General features: G+C 37.5%; 1 protein-coding gene across 2 annotated transcripts; it reads right to left on the bottom strand.

Annotated features, from left to right (window-relative positions):
- Positions 1–256: 256 nt before the first annotated feature.
- On the bottom strand, positions 257–20,049 carry LOC116161305 (proline dehydrogenase 1, mitochondrial). 2 transcript variants are annotated; one of them, XM_031474618.1, is made up of 11 exons: positions 19,649–20,049; positions 8,679–8,887; positions 8,243–8,424; positions 8,124–8,159; positions 7,901–7,965; positions 7,672–7,853; positions 4,417–4,591; positions 4,127–4,369; positions 3,784–4,072; positions 844–1,052; positions 257–789 (listed from the first exon to the last, which is right to left on the bottom strand). In XM_031474618.1, exons 1-10 carry the CDS (start codon positions 19,952–19,954, stop codon positions 847–849), a joined length of 1,893 nt encoding a protein of 630 aa, XP_031330478.1. In that variant the 5' UTR covers positions 19,955–20,049; the 3' UTR covers positions 257–789; positions 844–846. The 2 variants fall into 2 exon arrangements, with proteins under 2 accessions (XP_031330478.1, XP_031330479.1); XM_031474619.1 differs by lacking the exon at positions 8,124–8,159 and having other exon boundaries at positions 19,649–20,048.
- Between the last annotated feature and the right edge of the window lie 2,525 nt (positions 20,050–22,574).

Here is a 22,574-nt window from a genome sequence, read left to right on the forward strand (position 1 = left end):
ACTCTAGTTTTTACCACCCCATGACTGCTTCATGCACGGAGAAAAATGTTAGTAACAAACAACAAGTCAGTGGAACAAATGTCACACGTGTATTGTGTGTTGCCTACATCTAATTTGATTTTTCGATGCAACATGGCGCCTGGGTTTCTATTATGTCACTGTAGTTCTGGGGGACCCCCAAGATCCAAAGTACTCCTTGTGGGTTTAATAAAAACAACAACAAACAAAATGGTACTAAGAAATAAAAAAAAGCACATCCCCTCTCACTTTTATTGTCAATTTTTATAAAATTTTGTTGAAATAAGCACACAGAACAAACATTTGATCCATTAATTACGCACATAATCCGTAATCGTTCACACGAAAAATACTAAGTCTTAAAAATAAATAATAATAATACTTTCCAACTACGACTATCACAGGTTAACAAAGTTATTGACAAAAAATGAAATCGGCGACCAATCTAGAAAAATTTAACAGGAAAACAAGCACAGATCTAAGTTCTATCACCGTTTTGGAACGCAATCGCAGTCCAGCCGCGATTACCGAACTGTTTTTTAATACTCTACGCAAGTGTCAAAAATAAATTACTGTACACGTCAAGTCCGCGTGAATTACAGAGGAGGGGGGCGGGGGGGGGAGACATGAACTTTACTTGGACACTGTACAGCTAAAGCTCCTCTCACACAAATTTACAAAATGTACAAAGACCCATTTCGACAATTTTCACGCAGACTCCTTCGCTATTTTCTGTTCGATCTCTCGTTCTACACTACGTGGTGTCGTGGTCTAAAAAAGAAAACGCGCGTTAAACGCGGCGAGGCGAGACGAGCCAAAACTTACCGCTTAAACAGGAATATAGTTGCCCTTCGGTGTATAGAATAGACGCCCTCTCGCGAGACGTCTCAAAATCTCGCGACTGAGTAGTCGCTTCTCCTTCTTAATTTTCTTGAGGATGCCCTTGTTCTCCTGCGCTCGTCGCGACAGGTACGGCAGCACTTCTTTTACTGGACCGTACGGAATATACTTGTAGGCCGAGTATCCGGATTGACCTGAAATTTTTTGAAAAATATACAGGGTGTTCCATTTAAAAGTTAGGTACCAAATTTGTATTTTTGGGATATTATTTGTTTTTACATTTTCTGGTGATTTGTGCTAAACAACAACAAACTTCACTATTGGTTAAAAAAGATTCAAAAAGCTTTTCTTTTTTTTTAATTTTTTGTCTTTTTCAAATATCCATCCGTAGTGTGTTATATTTTTGAACAGAGAATTTAATATGCTATTTTTCTAGCGATTTGTGATAAACAACAAAATTCTATATTGGTTCAAACAGATTCAAAAAAGATCAAAAATAAGTATACAGAGTCAGATAAAAAAGATATCGGACCTATCCTCATTTTTTTAAATAAAACACTGTATATTTTATTTTTTTCCAAAAATAGCACACTAAACAAATTCACTATTTGACTATTGGTTCAAAAAGATTTAAACTTTTTTTAAAAATCATTTAAACATTTTTTGTCGTTTTCAAATATCCATCCGTAGTGTGTTATATTTTTGAAAAGAGAATATAATATGCTGTTTTTCTGGCGATTTGTGATAAACAACAAAATTCAATATTGGTACAGATTTTAAAAAAATCAAAAATAAGTATACAGGGTCAGGTAAAAAAGATATCGGACCTATCCTCATTTTTTAAAATAAAAACCCTGTATATTTATTATTTTCCAAAAATATCACCCTAAGAAAATTCACTATTGGTTCAAAAAGATTCAAAAATGTTTAAACATTTTTTGTCGTTTTCAAATATCCATCCGTAGTGTGTTATATTTTTGAAAAGAGAATTTAATATGCTATTTTTCCGGCGATTTGTAATAAACAACACAATCCAATATTGGTTCAAACAGATTCAAAAAAGATTTTTAAAAAAGTATTTTATTCTTTTCCAAAAATATCACACTAAAAAGTCAATATTGGTTCAAAAATATTCAAAAAGATTTTTTTTAATCATTGTTTCAGCATTTTTGTCTTTTTCAAATATCCATCCGTAGTGTGTTATATTTGTGAACAGAGAATTTAATACACTAAAAAAATTCACTATTGGTTCAAAAAGATTCAAAAAGATTGTTTTTTTAAATCACTGTTTAAACATTTTTTGTCGTTTTCAAATATCCATCCGTAGTGTGTTATATTTTTGAAAAGAGAATTCAATATGCTATTGTTCTGGCGATTTGTGATAAACATCAAAATTCAATAACGGTTCAAACAGATTCAAAAAAAATAAAAAAAAAAAGTATACAGGGTCAGGTAAAAAAAAGATATCAGACTTTTTTAAAATAAAACTGTATATTTTATTCTTTTCCAAAAGTATCACACAAGAAAAATTCACTATTGGTTCAGAAAGATTCAAAAAGTTTTTATTATTTTTTTTAAATCATTGTTTAAACATTTTTTGTCTTTTTCAAATATCCATCCGCAGTGCGTTATATTTTTGAAAAAAGAATTCAATATGCTATTTTTCGGGCGATTTGTGATAAACAACAAAATTCAATGATGGTTCAAACAGATTCAAAAAAGATAATAAATAAGTATACAGGGTCAGGTAAAAAAGATATAGGACATACTCTCATTTTTTTGAAATAAAACCTGATATTTTATTCTTTTCCAAAAATAGCACACTAGAAAAATTCACTATTGGTTCAAAATGATTCAAAAAGTTTTTATAATTTTTTTAATCATTGTTTAAACATTTTTTGTCGTTTTCAAATATCCATCCGTAGTGTGTTATATTTTTGAAAAGAGAATTTAATATGCTATTTTTCTGGCGATTTGTGGTAAACAACAAAATTCAATATTGGTTCAAACAGATTCAAAAAAGATAAAAAATAAGTATACAGGGTCAGGCAAAAAAGATATCGGACCTATCCTCATTTTTTTTTAATAAAACGCTATATGTTATTATTTTCCAAAAGTATCACACTACAAAAATTCACTATTGGTTCAAAAAGATTCAAAAAGTTTTTATTTTTTTTAAATCATTGTTTAAACATTTTTGTCGTTTTCAAAAATCCATCCGTAGTGTGTTATATTTTTGAAAAGAGAATTTAATATGCTATTTTTCTGGCGATTTGTGATAAACAACAAAATTCAATATTAGTTCAAACAGATTTTAAAAAAATCAAAAATATCAGGTAAAAAAGATATCGAACCTATGCTCATTTTTTTTAAATAAAACACTGTAGATTTTATTCTTTTCCAAAAATATCACACTAAAAAATTCACTATTGGTTCAAAAAGATTCAAAAAGTTTTTTTTATCAGTTTACTCATTTTTTGTCGTTTTCAAATATCCATGCGTAGCGTGTTATATTTTTGAAAAGAGAATTTTTAGATTAAAATATACAGGGTGTTCCATTAAAAAAATTAAATTAGCTCTTGATAACTTCTTTAGCTGACCCCGTATACTTATTTTAAAACGCCAGATTATTCACCAATCTTTATAAAGAAATTTTTAAATTTCAATCAACAATGTATGTATTTGGTATTGTTGGAAGCGCGCTAAGTTAACATGAATTTTAAGATTAGTCTCAGATTTTTATGATGATTGTTACGAACGGGTGGACACCCAAATTCGATAGGGTTTTTACTTGGACCAAGTTTCAAGATTCTAATACCTTCCGTGTCCACCAGTCTATACAGAGTCAAAAGGTTACAGGAGTCAATATAATTGTTCTGATAATAGTTGGCTGTGGTTCTCTCTTTTTAGCACAAAAATACTCACCGAGCGGGAATGTAATATAATCACACATGCCAAGGAGCTGTCCAAAGCATATCACTTTATCTTCCGGCTGCACGCCGATCTCCTTCATTTTGTCGATCGCGAACCGTACGGTGTTCTCGTTGTGAGACGCCACCATGATCGCGATCTTGTTCTTACTCTCCCCCTTCTCCTTCATATCCTTGATACGTCTGAGACACTCCGTCAAGGTGGTGTGGTACATTTCGGTCGTCGCCTCGTACGTCGGATTGATCGGATCGGGATAGCCCAAGGCGGCGGCCCTCGCGCGTTCCTGGTTAAGATGTCGGTGTGTAATCGAGCCTTAAGCCGACCGTCTCGAACTCACCTGGTCCATGTACGCGCCTCTCACCAGCTTCGCGCCGAAGTAGAAGTTCTGCCGTTTGGCCTGCTCGAGATCGGTCGTGATTTCGTTGTACGCCTCCCGCAGGTAGCACTGGTACGTGTTGAAAACGATGGCCTTCTCCTTGTTGTACTTTCGCATGAATTCGAGCGTCATGCGCGTAATCGCCGGTTGGAAGTAGGTCTGCTCGGCGTCGACCATTATGCGAACGTCCATCTCTTGCGCCGCCTGCGATTAAATCCGAAATTCGGGCCGGCGGAACGAGCCAAACTTACCCTGACGATCGTATCCAAGCGCCTGACGAAATTGCGAAACATTTCCTCCTCCTTTTTCGATAATTGACCGATCAAGGGAACCATGCGGCCCGTTTTCATGTCGGGAATCCGGAATGTACTGCACAATTCCTGGTTGTCGTCGATTATTCCCGACCACGGGAATAAGTGCAGAATTCTGTAACGGAACGGACTAAAACGGACGAAAAGGACCTAGAGCACTGAGTAGAGTCGCTATCAGTATAGGTATTACTAACTAGCAGTCCCGCCGAACTCCGCACCGTACCCCGTTGACGTTTCCGTGGGAATTTCGAAACGTATTTTACTAACTCAAAAACTTTCGCGGGCATACGTCCAACCATTCCCCAAAGTTTCATCGCAATCTCGGTTGAACGTTTAGACCGGCATAAGAGGCAGACAGACAAACTTTCATTTTTATTTATATAGATAAATTAAGCCTTATCGCTACTTAATAAATTTTTATCAACGAAAGTTTTAGCGCATCTAAAATAGTCCGTAACCACTCGCCAATTTTCCTGCGAAACTCTCACCTCGTCTGCCGAAAACCTTCTTACAATCCGGTCTCATTAACCTTGTTATCGTTTTTATTTCCAGACATACTTTCGTTCACGTTCGCTATGAAGAGGTATATTTATAAATTTTCCTACGTTGAACAAACCCACATTTTTTTAAACGGCAAAGCGGCCACCTGTTACATTATGTTATCCTCTTTTGCATTTCATTTTGAAAACAATTTTTATTTGGAAATCGGAGTGATTTATATACAATCACACCGTGCACATTTTAAATATTTCAAAGTGTGTATGCCTACTTACCTTTGCTAGTTTTTAATTTGACGTCATTGGTTTCTCATTTAGAATTATAATAGTTTGCTTGATTTTTTAGCGTTTTTTTGCGATATTTTAATAATTATTCTACTATTCGGGTCGGAGTCGAGTTGTCAAACAAAGGTATATTGCATAAGCATAAAGTGAATCAACTTTACGGTCAGAGAAATGGAAAATATAGGCTCGGTCTACTCCCACCGGTGACCCTTATTGAGTTTTCTTACGAAAGTCACTTTCGCGCGCATTTGCTTTAGCACGTACGACAAACTGAAATAGATACAAAACTGTCTCTCCTTAAAAATCCAAAATGGCGTCAATAAAAAAAACTGTAGCTTCTACATCTACCGTATTGTGGAAATTCTGAAGCATGTTCAGTTTATCAGGTGTGTTAGCTCTCCTTTCGAGAAACTAGAATCAGGAAATAGCCACAAACTCGGTTATTTAAAATTAAGTAATTAAAAATTCACAATGATTTTTAAAAAATGTAATAGGAGCACACTTTTGTGGGTATTATGTACTCCTAATACAAAATCCCTTTTTAAAATTACGGTATCAGGCTCATAGTATTACAAGGTGTAAAATTGTTAACCCTCTCATATAAAATTTGGGTTTATTCAACGTAGAAAAATATACCGCTTCATAGCGGTATTACTAACTAGCAGTCCCGCCGAACTCCGCACCGCCGTTGTCTCCCGTACCCCGTTCCCGTTTCCGTGGGAATTTCGAAACGTACTTTACTAACTCCAAAACTTTCGCGGGCATACGTCAAACCATTCCCTCAAGTTTGATCGCAATCAGTTGAACGGTTGAGACCGGCGAAAGAGACAGACAGACATTTTTATTTATATAGATAAATTAAGCCTTAACGCTACTTAATAAATTTTTATGAACGAAAGTTTTAGCGCATCTAAAATGGCCCGTAACCGCTCGCTAAATAAAATTCTCACAGCAAACTCACACCTCGTCTGCCGAAAACCTTACAATCCGGTCTCACTGATGTTTTACCTTGTTATCGTTTTTATTTCCAGACATACTTTCGTTCACGTTCGCTATGAAGCGGTATATGTATAAATTTTCCTACGTTGAACAAACCCACATTTTTTTAAACGGCAAAGCGGTCACCTGTTACATTATGTTATGCTCTTTTGCATTTCATTTTGAAAACAATTTGTATTTGCAAATCGGAGTGCATTATACAAATCACACCGTGCACATTTTAAATATTTCAAAGTGTATGCTTACTTTTGATAGTTTTTAATTTGACGTCATTAGTTTTCTCATTTACAATTATAATAATTTGCTTGGTTTTTTTTTGATATTTTAATACTTATTCTGCTATTCTGGTGGGGGTCGAGTCGTCAAACAAAGGTATATAGTATAAAGCATAAAATTAATCAACTTTACGGTCAATGCAATGTAAGAGAAATGGAAAATGTAGACTCGGTCTACTCCCACTGGTGTCCCTTATTGAGTTTTCTTACCAAAATCACGTTCGCGCGCATTTGCTTTAACATATACGAAAAACTGAAATAGATACAAATCTATCTCACTCCTTAAAAATCCAAAATGGCGTCCATAAAAAATAAGCAAGTAGTAACCTGCAGCTTCTACATCTAGCGTGTTATGAAAATGTGGCGTCGTGTCTCGCGTTTTCTCCACCGAACAATTTGTCTCGCCACGATTTTCGTAGTGTCTAGCCAGTTCGTGTTACTCCTTGCAGGGATACGATACCAAGCAATAAGCCATTTGATGCTTTCTGCATCAATCCAGACACAATTTGCTCTTTATCATCGTCATCATCATTTTCAACATATCCGTTGCCATTCGGCGTGAGGTTTCATTAATCGGCCCACACTTGAATTTGTTCCTGACGTTCTATATCCCACTTCTGAATATTGTTAGCTTGCGCCTTTCAAAAAACTAGGAACAGAAATTAGCCATAAACTCGGCCATTTAATAATTACGAAATTAAAATTTCACATCGATTTTTAAAAAATGTAGTAGGAGCACACTGTTGTGGGTATTATGTACTCCTAATACAAAATCCCTTTTTAAAATTACTGTATCAGGCTCATAGTATCACAAGGTGTACAATTGTTAACGCTCTCATATAAAATTTGGGTTTATTCAACGTAGAAAAATATATACATATACCGCTTCATAGCGAACGTGAACGAAAGTATGTCTGGAAATAAAAACGATACTTTTCTTTAGCCAAATTTTGTATTCATCACGAAGGTGTAACGTTACCGGACTATTCACTGTACCCCTAAAGGCATTTTCCAAGGAGAGTTAATTGGAAAAATGCATTTAATTTCAGTGATTCCATTCCTTTGGTTGGATTCAAATATTGTTATTTCAATAAAAGGTAGATAATGCGACAGGACGGGGAATAGCCACTAATACCCACCCTTCGTTGTCCGAGGTAACCCGTTTCAGAAACGCGGTGGCGTCCTGATTGGAAACGTGCGCCTGCTCCAATTTCTTTTCCAAATCCTGCGGCTTTATGTGGTGCTTGAGCACGTTCCCCCTATCTCCGGCCAGTTCGGCCATATACTCTCGCGTTCGCATAATCACCTCGGATAATTGCAGCTAAAAATGCGTTTTTACTCGGCGTAATTCGAGCGCGGTGAACTTACCAATAGTTGCGGTCTGCCTAGGGCTGTCAGTTTAATTGCGGTTAGGCCGGTGCCGTACGTCGCGCCTGAAATTAAAGCGGTAAACTTTAACCACTATCTACGGTTTCATGTTCGGATAGTGTTAGCGATAGGGAGAGGTGGAGCGTGTAGAAATTAAAATGGTTTACCTCGTAACAGAACAAAACAAAAGGCGGTAGATACAATAAGGACCAGTGAAACTTACTGTTAACGGACAATTGTCTACCAATTCTTTCATAATCTGCAATATATCCGAAAAAAGAAAAGGGTCAGAGTTAGTCTTTCTGGAATTGTTCTCAGCGCGGGACCGAAGAGGATACTAACCAGCTACTGCCTCGAGGCAGCGAATGAATATTTCCATGTTGCGCTCGCATTGCGCCTCGTTTATGTAGAAGTACGTTCGAGCCGAGCTGACTTTGTAACGCCGATCGGCGAAAGGTTTGGCAACGTGGTACTGCTTTAGGGATCCCGTCTCTTGTGTGTCGCCCGCTTCGGGCACTGAAGCTCTGGAAAAAAATTTGAACGGGGCCATTACATTTTATCCAAGACAACCGCCTAATAGCGAAGACATGAACCATAGCACAATAAATGAATTAGAAAAAATTGTCACGCATCCTGACAGCACACGGCATGCTGGATTTAATAATCTTTAAGTTTTCCTTATCTCACCAAATAAAAGAGCGCCAGATCCCCAAGAAACTATGCGCAAAATGGCGCTTTTTTTACAGAAAAACGTTATTGTCGAATGCAAAATACCTACTCGACTTCTCTCTTCTCCGCCTCCTCCTGGCTGATGTCCTCCTCGACGGAATAGTCGAGTATGGGCTTGACGCCGAACGATCTCAGCCTCTCGAGCGTCGGCCTGATCTTGATCTGGTCCTCTCCGGCGACGAAGTGCCCGTAAAATGTCGCCTTCATCACGGCGGAAAACAGTCGCTCGCCCAATATCGTCTTGGCAAATTTCATCAGCTGGAAGAACAAGAAGAAAAAAACGTTTAATGCGTTAATGAAGCCATCGCGCGACTATAATCTAATTCTCGCCGATTTACGTAACCTCAAGGCCGTCTGGTGTGATTTGTTTATGCACCGGTCCGACACTGAACTTGACCTCGGTGCACTTTCGTGCACGCGGAAGTTGCAGTGAACCAGTTTAGAGATTTCACTTTCGGTAACAGTGGCGTAGTTATTTGGCCATCAATAATTCTTGCAATCATGGGAATAGCAAATATGTACTCAAATTCCTAAAACCCTGTGACTGTGCCAATAGCATCCGGTGCCAAATTGGAGAATGAATCAGTATTGAGTGTGTACTTGTTGTAAGTTTATTTGTAAACAAGATCATTATTCAAGGCCATGTCATTAAGGGAGATAACGCGAGCATTAAGATTAATAATCTAAAAATTGGTAATGGTAATCTCGTGTTCTCTTATCTCTTTGCAATTCTATGCAGGCCAAAAAAATTATGACCAAATCAGTCGCCATTTATTAGTTATTAAATATGCCATTTTGTTAGTCGCCATTTTATTAGTCTCTAATCCCGCCATTTTATTAGTCACTAAATCCTCCATCTTGGATCGGCTGCCATTTTATTAGTCTCAAATCCCACCATTTTACGGCCGCCATTTTATTAGTCTCAAATCCCGCCATTTTATTGAACGTCATCTTGGATTGGTCGCCATTTATTAGTTAGTAAATCCGCATTTTGTTGGGTACCATTTTGGACCGTCTGTCTGCCTCTCTCGCTCCATCCGCCATCTTGGATGTTATTTTGGACCCGCGTCATCGGTCACGTGATTGCTATAGAAAAAAACTTTTTTTTATCTGCGTGGGAATCGAACCCACGATACCTGAAATAGAAAGCTAGCGCCTAACCAAATGAGCCACGCAGACTTTGAGAGATTCTATAGTTAGAGATTGAAGACAATGAAAAAACATGTTGAATTGTTTAGTCTCAGTCTTAACATCGATAGCAAAATGATAAATAGTGAAATTTGCGCTCTTATTATCAGTGTTCAAATGTGCATACATTCCAACGAAAGCATTATCGAGGTATGGTCAAGTTGATAAAACGATTACTCACCGACGATAAGGAATGAAGGCGGATGGGACTCATTCTTTCCATGAAATGGGGTACGTTGATTCGAGACTTCTCTAAAAACTTTTGGGTTGCTATATAAGCAAATTGAAATGTGTTTAGTTTTAGTCTTAACATCGATGCCGAAGTGATAAATAGTGAAACTCGCGCTCGAGTTATATATGTTCAGATGTTCATACATTTTATAACGAGAACATTCTCGAGGCACGGCCAAGAAACGATTAGTCACCAGCAAAAAGGAATAAAAGCGGACGTGACTCATTCTTACCATCAATATGATTATGCAGATCTGAGACTTACCTAGAAGCTTCTTGTTTGCTATATAAGCAACTTGAAATGTGTAGTCTCAGTGTTAACATCGATCCCTCAGTGATAAATAGTGAACCTCGCGCTCGTGTTATAAATGTTCAGATGTGCGTACATTCTATAACGAAAACATTCTCCAGGCACGATCAAATTGACAAACGATTAGGCGGCGACGTAAAGGAATGAAAGCGGACGTGACTCATTCTTTCCATGAAATATGATATGCTGTTCCGAGAGTTCCATAAAAACCTTTTGTTTGCTATATAAGCAAATTGAATTGTTTAGTTTCAGTCTTAGCATCGATACTAAAATGATAAATAGTGAAATTGGCTCTGTTATTATAACTATAAAATATTCAGATGTGCATACAGTCCGTAACGAGAACATTCAAGTTGATGAACGATTAGTCACCATAGGGTAAGGAATGAAGGCGGATGTGACTCATTCTTTCCATGAAATAGGGTATACTAATTCGAGACTTCTCTAAAAACTTTTTGTTTGCTATATAAGCAAATTGAAATGTGTTTAGTCTCAGTCTTAGCATCGATGCCGAAGTGATAAATAGTAAAATTCGCGTTCGTGTTATAAATGCTCAGACGTGCATACATTCTGTAACGAGAACATTCTCCAGGCACTGTCATAAACGAGTAGTCGCCGGTAATAAAGGAACGTAACTGAGCGTGACTCATTCTCCATGAAATATGATATTATGATCTGAAACTTATCTAGAAGCTTTTTGTTTGCTATGCAAGCAAATTGAATTGAGTTTGGCGAGGAGTTTAGTCTCGGTCTTAACATAGATGCCGAAGTGATAAATGGTGAAATTCGCGCTCGTGTTATAAAAATCTTCAGATGCGCATGCATTTTGTAACGAGAACATTCTCGAGGCACTGGCAAATCGATGAACGATTAATCACCGACGTAAAGAATTGAAAGCGGACGTGACCATGAATTATGATATGCTGATCTGCGACTTATCTACAAGCTTTTTGTTTGCTAAGGAAATTGAATTGTGTTTAGTCTCAGTCTTAACATCAATGTCGAAGTGATAAATAGTGAAATTCGCGCTCATAATAAATGTTCATACCGTCCGTAACGAGAACATTCTTGAGGTACGATCACGTTGATAAACGATTACTGACTGACGATAAGGAATAAAGGCGGATGTGACTCATTCTTTCCACGAAATCGGATATGCCGGTTCGAGATTTCTCTAAAAACTTTTTGTTTGTTATATAAGCAAATTGAAATGTGTTTCGTCTCAGTCTTAATATCGATGCCGAAGTGATAAATAGTGAAAATCGTGCTCGTGCTATAAATGTTAAGATGTGCATACTGTCACGAGAACATTCTCGAGGCACGGTCAAGTTTATGAACAATTTATCATCGACGGTAAGGAATGAAACCGAATGTAACTCATTACTTCCATGAAATATGACCTTCTGGGTAGAGGTTTTATAAACACTTTTGTTTGCTACATAAGCAAATTGAATTTTGTTTAGTCTTAGTCTTAACATTGGTTCCGGTGATAAATAGTGAAATTAGCGTGTTACAACTGTGCAGATGTGCATATATTTCTGTATCGAGAACATTCTCAAGGTACCACCAACTTGATAAAATATTAGTCACTGACGATAAGGAATGAAAGCGGATGTGACTCATTCTTTCCATGAAATAGGATGTACTGATCCGAGACTTCTCTAAAAACTATATGAGCAAATTGAATTGTGTTCTGTCTCAGTCTTAACATCGATACCAAAGTGATAAATAGTGAAATTCGCGCTCGTGTTATAACTGTTCAGATGTGCATACATTTCTATATCGAGAACACTGTCGAGGTACCACCAAATCGATAATTGCCATATAAGCAAAGTGAATTGTGTTTAGTATCAGTCTTAGCATCGATGCCGAAGTGATAAATAGTAAAATTCGCGTTCGTGTTATAAATGCTAAGATGTGCATGTGCATACATTCTGTAACGAGAACATTCTCGAGGCACTGTCATAAACGAGTGGTCACCGGTAATAAAGGAATGTAACTGAGCGTGACTCATCCTCCATGAAATATGATCTGAAACTTATCTAGAAGCTTTTTGTTTACTATGCAAGCAAATTGAATTGAGTTTAGCGAGGAGTTTAGTCTCGGTCTTAACATCGACGCCGAAGTGATAAATGGTGAAATTCGCGCTCGTGTTATAAATCTTCAGATGCGCATGCATTTTGTAACGAGAACATCGTCGAGGCACTGGCAAACTAATAAACGATTAATAACCGACGTAAAGAATTGAAAGCGCACGTGGCCATGAAATATGATATGCTGATCTGAGACTTATCTAGAAGCTTTTTGTTTGCTATATAAGGAAATTGAATTGTGTTTAGTCTCAGTCTTAACATGGAGGCCCAAGTGATAAATAGTGAAATTCGCGCTCGTATTATAATTGTTCAGATGTGCATACAGTCCGTAACGAGAACATTCTCGAGGTACAATACCGGTGGTAAGCAATTACTGACTGACGTTAAGGAATAGCGGATGTGACTAATTCTTTCCATGAAATCAGATATGTTGATTCGAGATTTCTCTAAAACCTTTTTGTTTTGCTATATACACAAATTGAATTGTTTGTCTCAGTATTAACATCGATGCCGAAGTGATAAATAGTGAAATTCGCACCAGTGTTATAAATGTTAAGATGCGTATACGTCTGTAACGAGAACATTTTCGAGATATCATCACGTCGATAAAGGATTAGTCGACGGCGACAATGAATGAAAGCGGATGTGACTCATTCTTTCCATAAAATATGACGTACTGATCCGAGACTTATCTAAAAGTTTTTTGTTTGCTATATAAGCAAATTGAATGGTGTTTAGTCACGGTCTTAACATAGATGCCGAAATGATAAAGAGTGCATTTTGTAGATCTAAAGTGTGAACACTAAAAATAGAAGAGAAAGAATATGAAAAATAGTAGAATTCGAAAACACAGAAGAATCTGAAAAAAACTGTAGGGATCTTTAGAATCAGAAAATTTCCAAAAAAAATGGAAGCATTTGATAAAATGTATCTGAAGAATCGGAAAAATTTGAAAAATCGAAAAAAGTCGTGTGTAGAATACTCGAAAAATCGAAAGAAATCGATGAAATTTAAGTACTTAAATGAGAAATGGAACATCAACTGAAAATCTCGAGAGTATTGATCTAATCATAAAATAGTCCCTTGTATGAGAAGATTAAAAATGTCAAAATCTTGAAAGGTCCATTACAAGTCAATTTAATAAAATGAAGTCAAGTTAAAAGCAAACCGGATCAAAGAGGGCTTGAAGCACGTACGTATACATTTATACAAGGTTAATTACAGCCAGAGACATTAAATTAAAGTGGAACGCTCATGTCGAATAGACATACCCAATCGCTACTGTTTCTGCTCCTAATTCACGAAGTAAAGTGTTCTGGTTGCCAGGTGAACATAATTCATGAGCAAATTATTTAAAAAAATGGACTTTGTAGTGCCAACTCCGTGAATGAAAAAGATGCATTTCGCGAAAAACATTTCATCCAATGGCACGTGAGCGGTCGTAATTTCCAAAATTGTCCGGAAATCGGCTTTCATACAAGATTTCCGGTTCAGATGTCGCGTTGCAAATTGTGCAAGCGGTAAAATAAATTCCTTACGTGACAATGAACAGCGCTACGCAGCTTAATTTCGCCTCGCGTTGCTCAATTGTTTTTTTTAATTAAGCGAAAGTCCCCCGATTCAATAATCAATAATTGTCGAAAACGGCGACGCAGCTTCCGTGGGACGCCGAAGCCGATTGATAACAACCGGTTCTATTTCGGTCGTCGGAAAACATGCAAAGCGCTATTTATAACCTGCGACGGCCTTGGTAGTGAGAAAAAAACACGAGTTTGGCACAATTTTGGACAAGAAGTTGTTCGCTCAAAATAGGACACCTGACGTTGAATGCGACCACAAGACAGTATCCCTTAATTGACATATGAGAATAAGCATACGTCTATGTATCCCTTTCGCGGTGAAAAAGAATACCCCAAGGACGTCGGGCGGACTCGGCGACAAAAGGTAAACAATAAAATTGTAGCGCGTCACGGACGAGTAGGTTCCCTCAAAAAGTGACGCGGAAAGTTACATAAATCTTTGGATTTCGTAAATAAAATTATTATCCACTTAAACTCACGAGATAAAAAAAAGCTGGCAATTACACAATTTGTACCTTCCTGTTCATTCATTCGTATCGCTAGGGAGATTCGGGAACGGCAACGATTGACGTAGACGTTTACTTTGGCATTTGTATTTGCACAAAAAAAATGACGCAGGTACAGTAATTACTCTCTCCGAGCTCGAGTTATATAAACGGAGTAATTTGGAGAATTTCCAGAACGGCTACAGTTTGCAACTTTGAATACAATGTTGCGACTGTGACGGTGGGAACAAATTGAAGCAATTTGGCTTTGACACTTGGAAAGGCCAAAGCTCAAGGCTGTTCGGGTGCAATTGTTTTACTCACGAAGTCCAATCGCTTACATTGTAGCGATGGAGAAATAATGAAACGCGAGGAGTAATTTGAGGTTTTGGTGCGAGGCGAGGCGGCCCAGCAACGGACGCCTCAAATCGCCCGATGTTTCAGAGTTATTGTAAATGGTACTTTTTCACAAACAGAGTAGGTCCCGAAAGAGAATCTCGGCAACCCCGCCTACATTTCACAGGAACTTGCGTTGAAAGTTGCCCAAAGAAGTTTTCCGTCTTTTTGTAGAGAGGGGAGGCGGCGCCACTCACCAAACACATTTTTCAAAATTGTTGTACAGGGTGTCCTATTAATTCCTTCACTAACTTAAACCGAACTCCCCACCCCTCATATTTAACGAGCTAGAGGAACAGTTGCTGCATGAAACAAGATTGGATTGGGATGTATGTATTTTTATGCACATTTTAGGAAAAAAATCATTTTCTGCTTAACCCCTAGCGGCAAACCTGGAAACTTGAAAACAATTTCCAGCGATTTCTCTTTGTCGCTTTTGTTAACAAAATCTTTTTCTCCAAGTCGAGCTCCAAACTGTGCAATTAACGGTTTCATAGATATGATCTGCGACATTTATTAATAGGACACCCTGTACATACATTTCAAAGATTTTGTCAAAAATCCTCTAAACATTTCCAACACCTTCGACATATCAAAATTACGAATTTCCGAGACATTTTCAACCTTACATGCCCAATAATTTCTTAGACATTTTGAGCGGAGGGGGGGGGGGGTTATAAATTAATTTTCTCTCTCATTGTATTCTAATTAAAGGTCTCAACGAAAGAAACCGTTTTCTACCAACTACTGCCCTTCTATCTGTCCTCTTATCAAAGTACGGGTTAGAGGGGGGGGGGGGGGGGGAACAAGTTTTATCCTTCATGATACTCTAATGAAAGGTCTCAACGAAAGGAATTAATTTCTACCAACCATAGCCCTCCTCTCAGATTTTCAATGAAAAGTCCCAGAATGTCCTACACACATACTTCCAAAATTTCTTCCAGGTTTTCCAGATTTCCTGCAGTTTTTCGACATTTCCTGTACATATTCAAAATTTCCAAAATTGCCTACGCCCTACATACATTACGTCCTGCGAACTATCAAAATTCCCTAAATTTCCTGCGAATTGTCAAAATATTTAAATTTCCGTGCACATTTAAGATTTCCAAAATATCCTACACATACTTCCAAAATTTCTTGCGAATTTTCACTTTTCTGACCATTTTCAAAATGCCCAGCGAATTTTGAAATTTTCCTGAAGATTTTTAAAATTCCCAAAATTTTCTGAGAATTTTCAAAATGCGCTGCACATTATCAAAGTTCCCAAAAAGTCAAATTTCCTGTACATTTTCAAGATTTTCATAGTACACTTACATACAAAATTCCCTACGAATATGCAAAATTTCCTGCGAAATATCAAAATTCCTTGCGAATTTTCAAAATTTCCTGAATATTTTCAAACTTCCCAAAATTTTCTGAGAATTTTAAAAATTTGCTGCGCATATTCAAAGTTCCCAAAAGTCAAATTTCCTGTACCTTTTCAAGAGTTCCAAAGTGTCCTACACTTACATACAAAATTTCCTGCGAATATGCAAAGTTTCCTGAACATTGTCAAAATTCCCAAAATTTCCTGCACGTGTCAAGATTTCCAAAAAGTCATATACATACTTCTAAAATTTCCTACGAATTTCCAAAATTTCCTAAACATTTTCAAAATTCTCAAAATTTCTTGCGAATTTTCAAAATTTCCTGAAGTATTTCAAAATTCCCAAAATTTCCTGCGAATGTTCAAAATTTCCTGAACGTTTTGGAAGTCCCCAAAATTTCCCGTGATTTTTCAAAATGCCCTACATTTTCTAAATTCCCGAAATATTTCCAAAACAAAATTTCTTGCGCATTTTTCACTTTTCCCAAAAATTTCCAAAATTACTTATCCCTTGTCAACATTTCCATCACAACGCATACTTCTCAAGCAGTGCCAACGTTTCCAAAACTTTCTGCACATTTCAGACTTCTTACACATTTCCAAAACTTGCACCGCAACTCGGAAATTGAAATTACCGAATTTCTCGTATACTTCGGCCATTTTCAAAATTTCCTGGAAGTTTCCTACACATTTTCAAAATATCCTATGTATACAGTATGTCGCAAGATCAAGTTTGTGAACTATACCCAAAACGATCATTTTTAGGGGAATTTTTCGAAAGAAAAAAGTTCTCCTGATGTGATGGTTTTGTCCGTCCGTCCGTCTGTTCCTTGTCTAACTCGAGAACGAAAAGAGACGGCGATCTTAGACTTCGCCAATCGATTTCTACGAGTTCAAAGTTCACTGCTATTGAATATGAGCCGGATCAAAAGTCTGGTTTCTGAATCTGAGCTGAGTGGCAAAGAATGCGATTCTTCGTATAAAATCAACAACTCCCACTGTACATTGCGTGTTAAAGAAACGAGTATATTTTATTATTAGCCATAACCTTGCGCAAATATACAATTATGATCGGTATACGATGACGTAACGAATCACAAGTCGCTTAGCAATTTCGTAAATTGCGCTGTTAATTTTTTTCCACTTTCCATTAATTAATATCGGTACGTAACAATCCGCTGTATTTACCTACAGCGTTTTAGACGGGCTATCGCTATCGCTTTATATGCAAGAACCAAGGACGCGAAATTCCAATGTACCTACGTTTTTTGTGCGGAAACTTCGCGTTATCAACCGATTACAAAATTATGATAATGGTGGTTGCGAAGCGTGAAAGTAATTATTTTTTCACGGTCAGCGTGACAATGTCAATGGCGCCAAAGTTCATTACCGGCTTTACAAATTCTTCTACGATCACAGTCATTCATAGTCGGAGGAGCGTTGTGTAAACCGAAAGGCATCCCCTTAAACACATAGTCTTCATGCGATGTTGCCGTTCAATACCCTTGATTAGTAACTCCAATTGACAAGAAATGTGACTTTCAGCGTATGTGCACACTGTAATATAAACATTTCAAATTGATTGCTCCCCAAATAGCAAAGATGATTCTGCGCATGCGCCCGGTTGCGCTGTTTTTATCAGGTGGAATTTCTGTGGAGTTTTCTTAAAAATTCGTAATTTTAAAACAGTGGAGGGGGGGGAATCACAGCAAATGCAATAGATGACTGCCATGTAAGAGCGAGTTTTATGAAAAACCCATAATTTTATTGGTTCTATGGGTTGCTTTGTGGGTCAAGTGTAAACATAATCAACTGATGAAACAAAAAAATTATTGTTTGACAAAATCTCAGCCATCACAATAGACGAGTGTTACGTAAGACCGAGTTTTATCAAAATCCCATAATTTTGCGGGTTTTATGGGTTACTTTGTGGGTCCTGTAAATATAAACAATCAATGAAACAAAAAATTTACTGTTTGCCAAAAAAAATCCCAACCATTACAATAGATCAGTGTCACGTAAGAGCGAGTTTTACTAAAAATCTCATAATTTTACGGGTTCTATGGGTTGGTTTGTGGGTCAAGTGTAAACATAATCCACCGGTGAAACAAAAAAATTATTATTTGACAAAATCTCAGCAATCACAATACACGAGTGTTACGTAAGACCGAGTTTAATTCAAAATCCCATAATTTTACGGGTTTCATGGGTTGGTTCTGTGAACATAATCAACCGCCTCGTCAACCGCAGTGAAACAAAAAAGTGAGCTGTTTGATAAAAAATCGGAGTCATCGCAATAGTGAGTGTCACGTAAGACCAACTTTTATTAAAAATCCCATAATTTTACGGGTTCTATGGGTTGGTTTGTGGGTCCTGTAAACATGAAAACTTACAATTCTAATTTAAGTCGAATTGATTATTCAAGATTGTCTTTCAGTTAAAAATATTTTCAAGGTCATACAACTTCTGGTCACACACGAACAGGTCAATATAGCTTTCTTTATTTCAAAATGGAACACCCACCCAAGTTAATGTTGCCCCATTTTTGGATTCCTGACCAAATTTCATGTTTCCCTACTTACTGATAGTGTCAATTGTTTCTTAGATATCTTTAAAACCATTTTTAGAACATAAACAAAAAACTCTCGATCGATCAATCTTTTAAAGCACTACCCAAGTGACATTAATGAGGCATTTCGTTAGTGATACTTCGTGCCAACGCAAAACAGATGCATTTATTGCTACAAAGAAACGACACTAAAGGCCATGTATCACTAAAGGAGGCGTCACGAGTGAAATTATTGAAGTGCGCTTAATAGGCACCACAGAATAAAGTGGAAAAGACTTCCGTTGGGGTTTTCTTAGTCCAATTCTACAGTAATTTCCAGCTGTGCGTGGGCAAATTCGTTGAATAGATCAATGACATAATTGTCCCTTGTGTAAAATTTTCCATTCACGTTCATGCAAATTCGGTCACCAAGGCGACAAGAATACGGCCCTGTTGCCGCTGACGCACGCGATCCGAGAATTTTGAATATCGAAAAACAACTTTCCAGTTTTCCACGAACAATATTGGGCGATAGTGGAGAACCGCAAGAGTCGGGGGGGAATCTTTATTTTCCCAATTAGCATGACGCACTCTCGATGGAGGAAGCGCATTATGTAATAAGAAGATGCTAAAAATAGTTGGCCAGATTTGGGTCAGCGCGCACTTTATGGGTCAACCTTGGCATTCATCTCGCACCCCTAGCGAAATCGCACAAACGTCCTTGAGATTATGGCGGGTAGGTTTCCAAAAATGTGGTTTACGTCTAATCTCGTCGTAATAAATATATCCGGTCGGAAGTGGAAAAGGATCGATAACTCTTACCTTCATGTTATTCTCCACGATGTAATTAATCGAGCATAATTGGTAGACGGTGTACGCCCGCACCAGTTCCCACATCGTCTTGCTCTTGAACGCGGCGGTCGCATCTTCGAAGCTCGAGTCTAGGGGGTCACGAGGGGGTGCTGCGGCCGCGGTGGTTGTCGCCGTTTGCTCATCAACAATCGCTCCGGTCGCGGTCGACTTGAAAACCGTACAACACCGGACTAGCTTACCGTTACGATGGTCGCCGAAAATGATCCCTCTTTTATTAGACACGTTACACCTTAGGAATGCGCGCAAAAAAGCCATTTAATTGTTAGGAGCTTGAATAACTCGGCACGTGCACTTGCAAAGTTCTTCACGGCAGCACTGACACGACGGAACTGAATTTGGCATTTCGGTTCAATTTAAAAGGTTTGTTCACATGTCACGCCGGCAAGCGGGCGCGCGCGCACCTGCGACGCCCCTGCACGCAATCAATTACGATTTACGATGTTTGCCATCGTCATCAGTGGTGCCGTGCTGTTTCATTAATAAAATTTGACAGATAAGCATCACGATAATCCTCGAAATCGATTTAATTGTGAACGTCCCCTCTTATTGTCCGCCGCTGTGCATCGCGCAACTTATCGCCGGTAGGTGACGCTACGCGAGAACGTTAATTTTTCGGAGTATCTCACGTGGGATGAATTAAATGCGAAAAACACTGTAAAAAAAACACCCTGTAGATTCTTACTACCAATGACATGATCAATGTTGTTAGCCCTTCTGTTGTATTCTATTCACAGGGTGCCCAAACGGACAGAACTTAGGCACACCAAGGGCCCCTTTCTTTCACCCGCTCCTCTTACTAAAGGATAGGACCCTGTTTAACCTCCCCGGTTCTAGATAGCTGTCTCCAAGGAGTTGACGTCTGCCGCCTGACTGTTACTGCATAGGTTTAAGGAACAGACAATCCGAGTTCAGCCACTGCTCCCTGTCCGGGAGAATGACTATAACTCTTTGGTCTTAGGAAGACAGCCCGGATCACATCCCTTCTTGCGAGGAGGGAAAATTTTGAATATGTTCAGGAAATGTCGAAACGCTGTAGGACATTTTGGAAATTTTGAAGATGTGCAGGTAATTTTGAAAATTCACAAAAAAGGTTGTGAATTTTGACAGTGTTCAGGAAATTTCGAAAATTCGCAGGAAATTTTGAAAGAATGTATGAATGGCAATATTAAAAGGTGCAGGAAATTTTTTAAATTCGCACATGTGACATTTTGGAAATTTGCAGGAAATTTTAATAAACATTTTAAAAATTCGCACTAAATTTTGGAAGTACAAATGTGTGAGATATTTTGGGAATTTTGAAAATTCGCAAAAAAAGTTGGGAATTTTGACAATTCGTAGGAAATTCAGGGCGTAATGTGTGAAGGCAATTTTAATAATTTTGATTATGTTCAGGAAATGTCGAAAAGCTGTAGGAAATTTGGAAGTATGTATGTAGAACATTTTGGGAATTTTGAAAATCTGCAGAAAATTTTGAAAGTCTGTAGGAAATTTTGGAAGTATGCATGCAGGACATTTTAGGAATTTTAAAACTGTCCAGGAAGGTTTGGACGTATGTGTGTAGGAAATTTCGAAAATTTTGAAAACGTGCAGGAAATTTTGACAATTTGCTTGAAATTTTGGAAGTACATGTGGGTGACACATTCTGGGAATTTTGACAATGAGCAGGAAATTTTGAAAATGTGTAGGAAATTTTGGGAGTATGCACGCAGGCCGAATATTTTAGGAATTTTAAAAATGTTTAGGAAGGTTTGGACGTATGTGTGTAGGCAATTTTGGAAATTTTGAAAATGTGTAGCAAATGTGAAAATTTGCGAGAAATTTTGAAAATTTGCTGGAAATTTTGGTAAATGTGTGTGAGACATTTTGGGAATTTTGGAAATTTACAGGTAATTTTGAAAATGTTCATGAAATTTTGGGAATGTTGACAATGTTCAGGAAATTTTGATAATTCGCAGGAATTTCTGGACGTAATGTGTGTACCTAGGCAATTTTGGAAATTTCAAACATGGGCAGGAAGGATTGGATGTATGTGTGTACGACATTTTGGAAATTTTTAAAATGTGGAAGAAATTTTGGAAGTATATGTGTGTAAGACATTTTGGGAATTTTAAAAATGTTCAGGTAATTTCGAAAATTCGCAAAAAAAGTTGGGAATTGTGACAATGTTCAGGAAATTTCGAAAATTCGCAGGAAATTTTGGAAGTACATGTGTGTGAGACATTATGGATTTTGAAAATGTGCAGGTAATTTGGAAAATTCGTAAAAGAGGTTGGAAATTTCCAAAATTCGAAGGAAATCTTGGAAGTACATGTGTGTGAGACATTTTGGGAATTTTGAAAATGGGCAGGTAATTTTGAAAATTCGCAAAAAAGGTTGGGAATTGTGACAATGTTCAGGAAATTTCCAAAATTCGAAGGAAATTTTGGAAGTACATGTGTGTGAGACATTTTGGGAATTTTGAAAATGTGCAGGTAATTTTAAAAATTCGCAAAAAAAGTTGGGAATTGTGACAATGTTCAGGAAATTTCGAAAATTCGCAGGAAATTTTGGAAGTACATGTGTGTGAGACATTTTGGAAATTTTGAAAATGGGCAGGTAATTTTTAAAATTCGCGCAAAAGGTTGGGAATTGTGACAATGTTCAGGAAATTTCCAAAATTCGCAGGAAATTTTGGAAGTACATATGTGTGAGACACTTTGGGAATTTTTAAAATGGGCAGATAACTTTGAAAATTCGCAAAAGAGGTTGGAAATTGTGACAATGTTTAGGAAATTTCCAAAATTCGCAGGAAATTTTGGAAGTACATATGTGTGAAACATTTTGGGAATTTTGAAAACGGGCAGAGGTCATTTTGAAAATTCGCAAAAGAGGTTGG

Source organism: Photinus pyralis, unplaced genomic scaffold (genome assembly GCF_008802855.1).
Source record: "Photinus pyralis isolate 1611_PpyrPB1 unplaced genomic scaffold, Ppyr1.3 Ppyr1.4_LG10, whole genome shotgun sequence".
NCBI lineage: Eukaryota > Metazoa > Arthropoda > Insecta > Coleoptera > Lampyridae > Photinus > Photinus pyralis.

Coding starts and splice junctions, on each gene's coding strand:
- LOC116161305 (XM_031474618.1), bottom strand. CDS start 19,954: ATGGCTTTTTTGCGCGCATTCCTAAGGTGTAACGTGTCTAATAAAAGA. Junction 8,888..19,648: donor TCGTGGAGAATAACATGAAG/GTAAGAGTTATC, acceptor TTGTTCTTCCAG/CTGATGAAATTTGCCAAGAC. Junction 1,053..3,783: donor TTATATTACATTCCCGCTCG/GTGAGTATTTTT, acceptor AAAAAATTTCAG/GTCAATCCGGATACTCGGCC.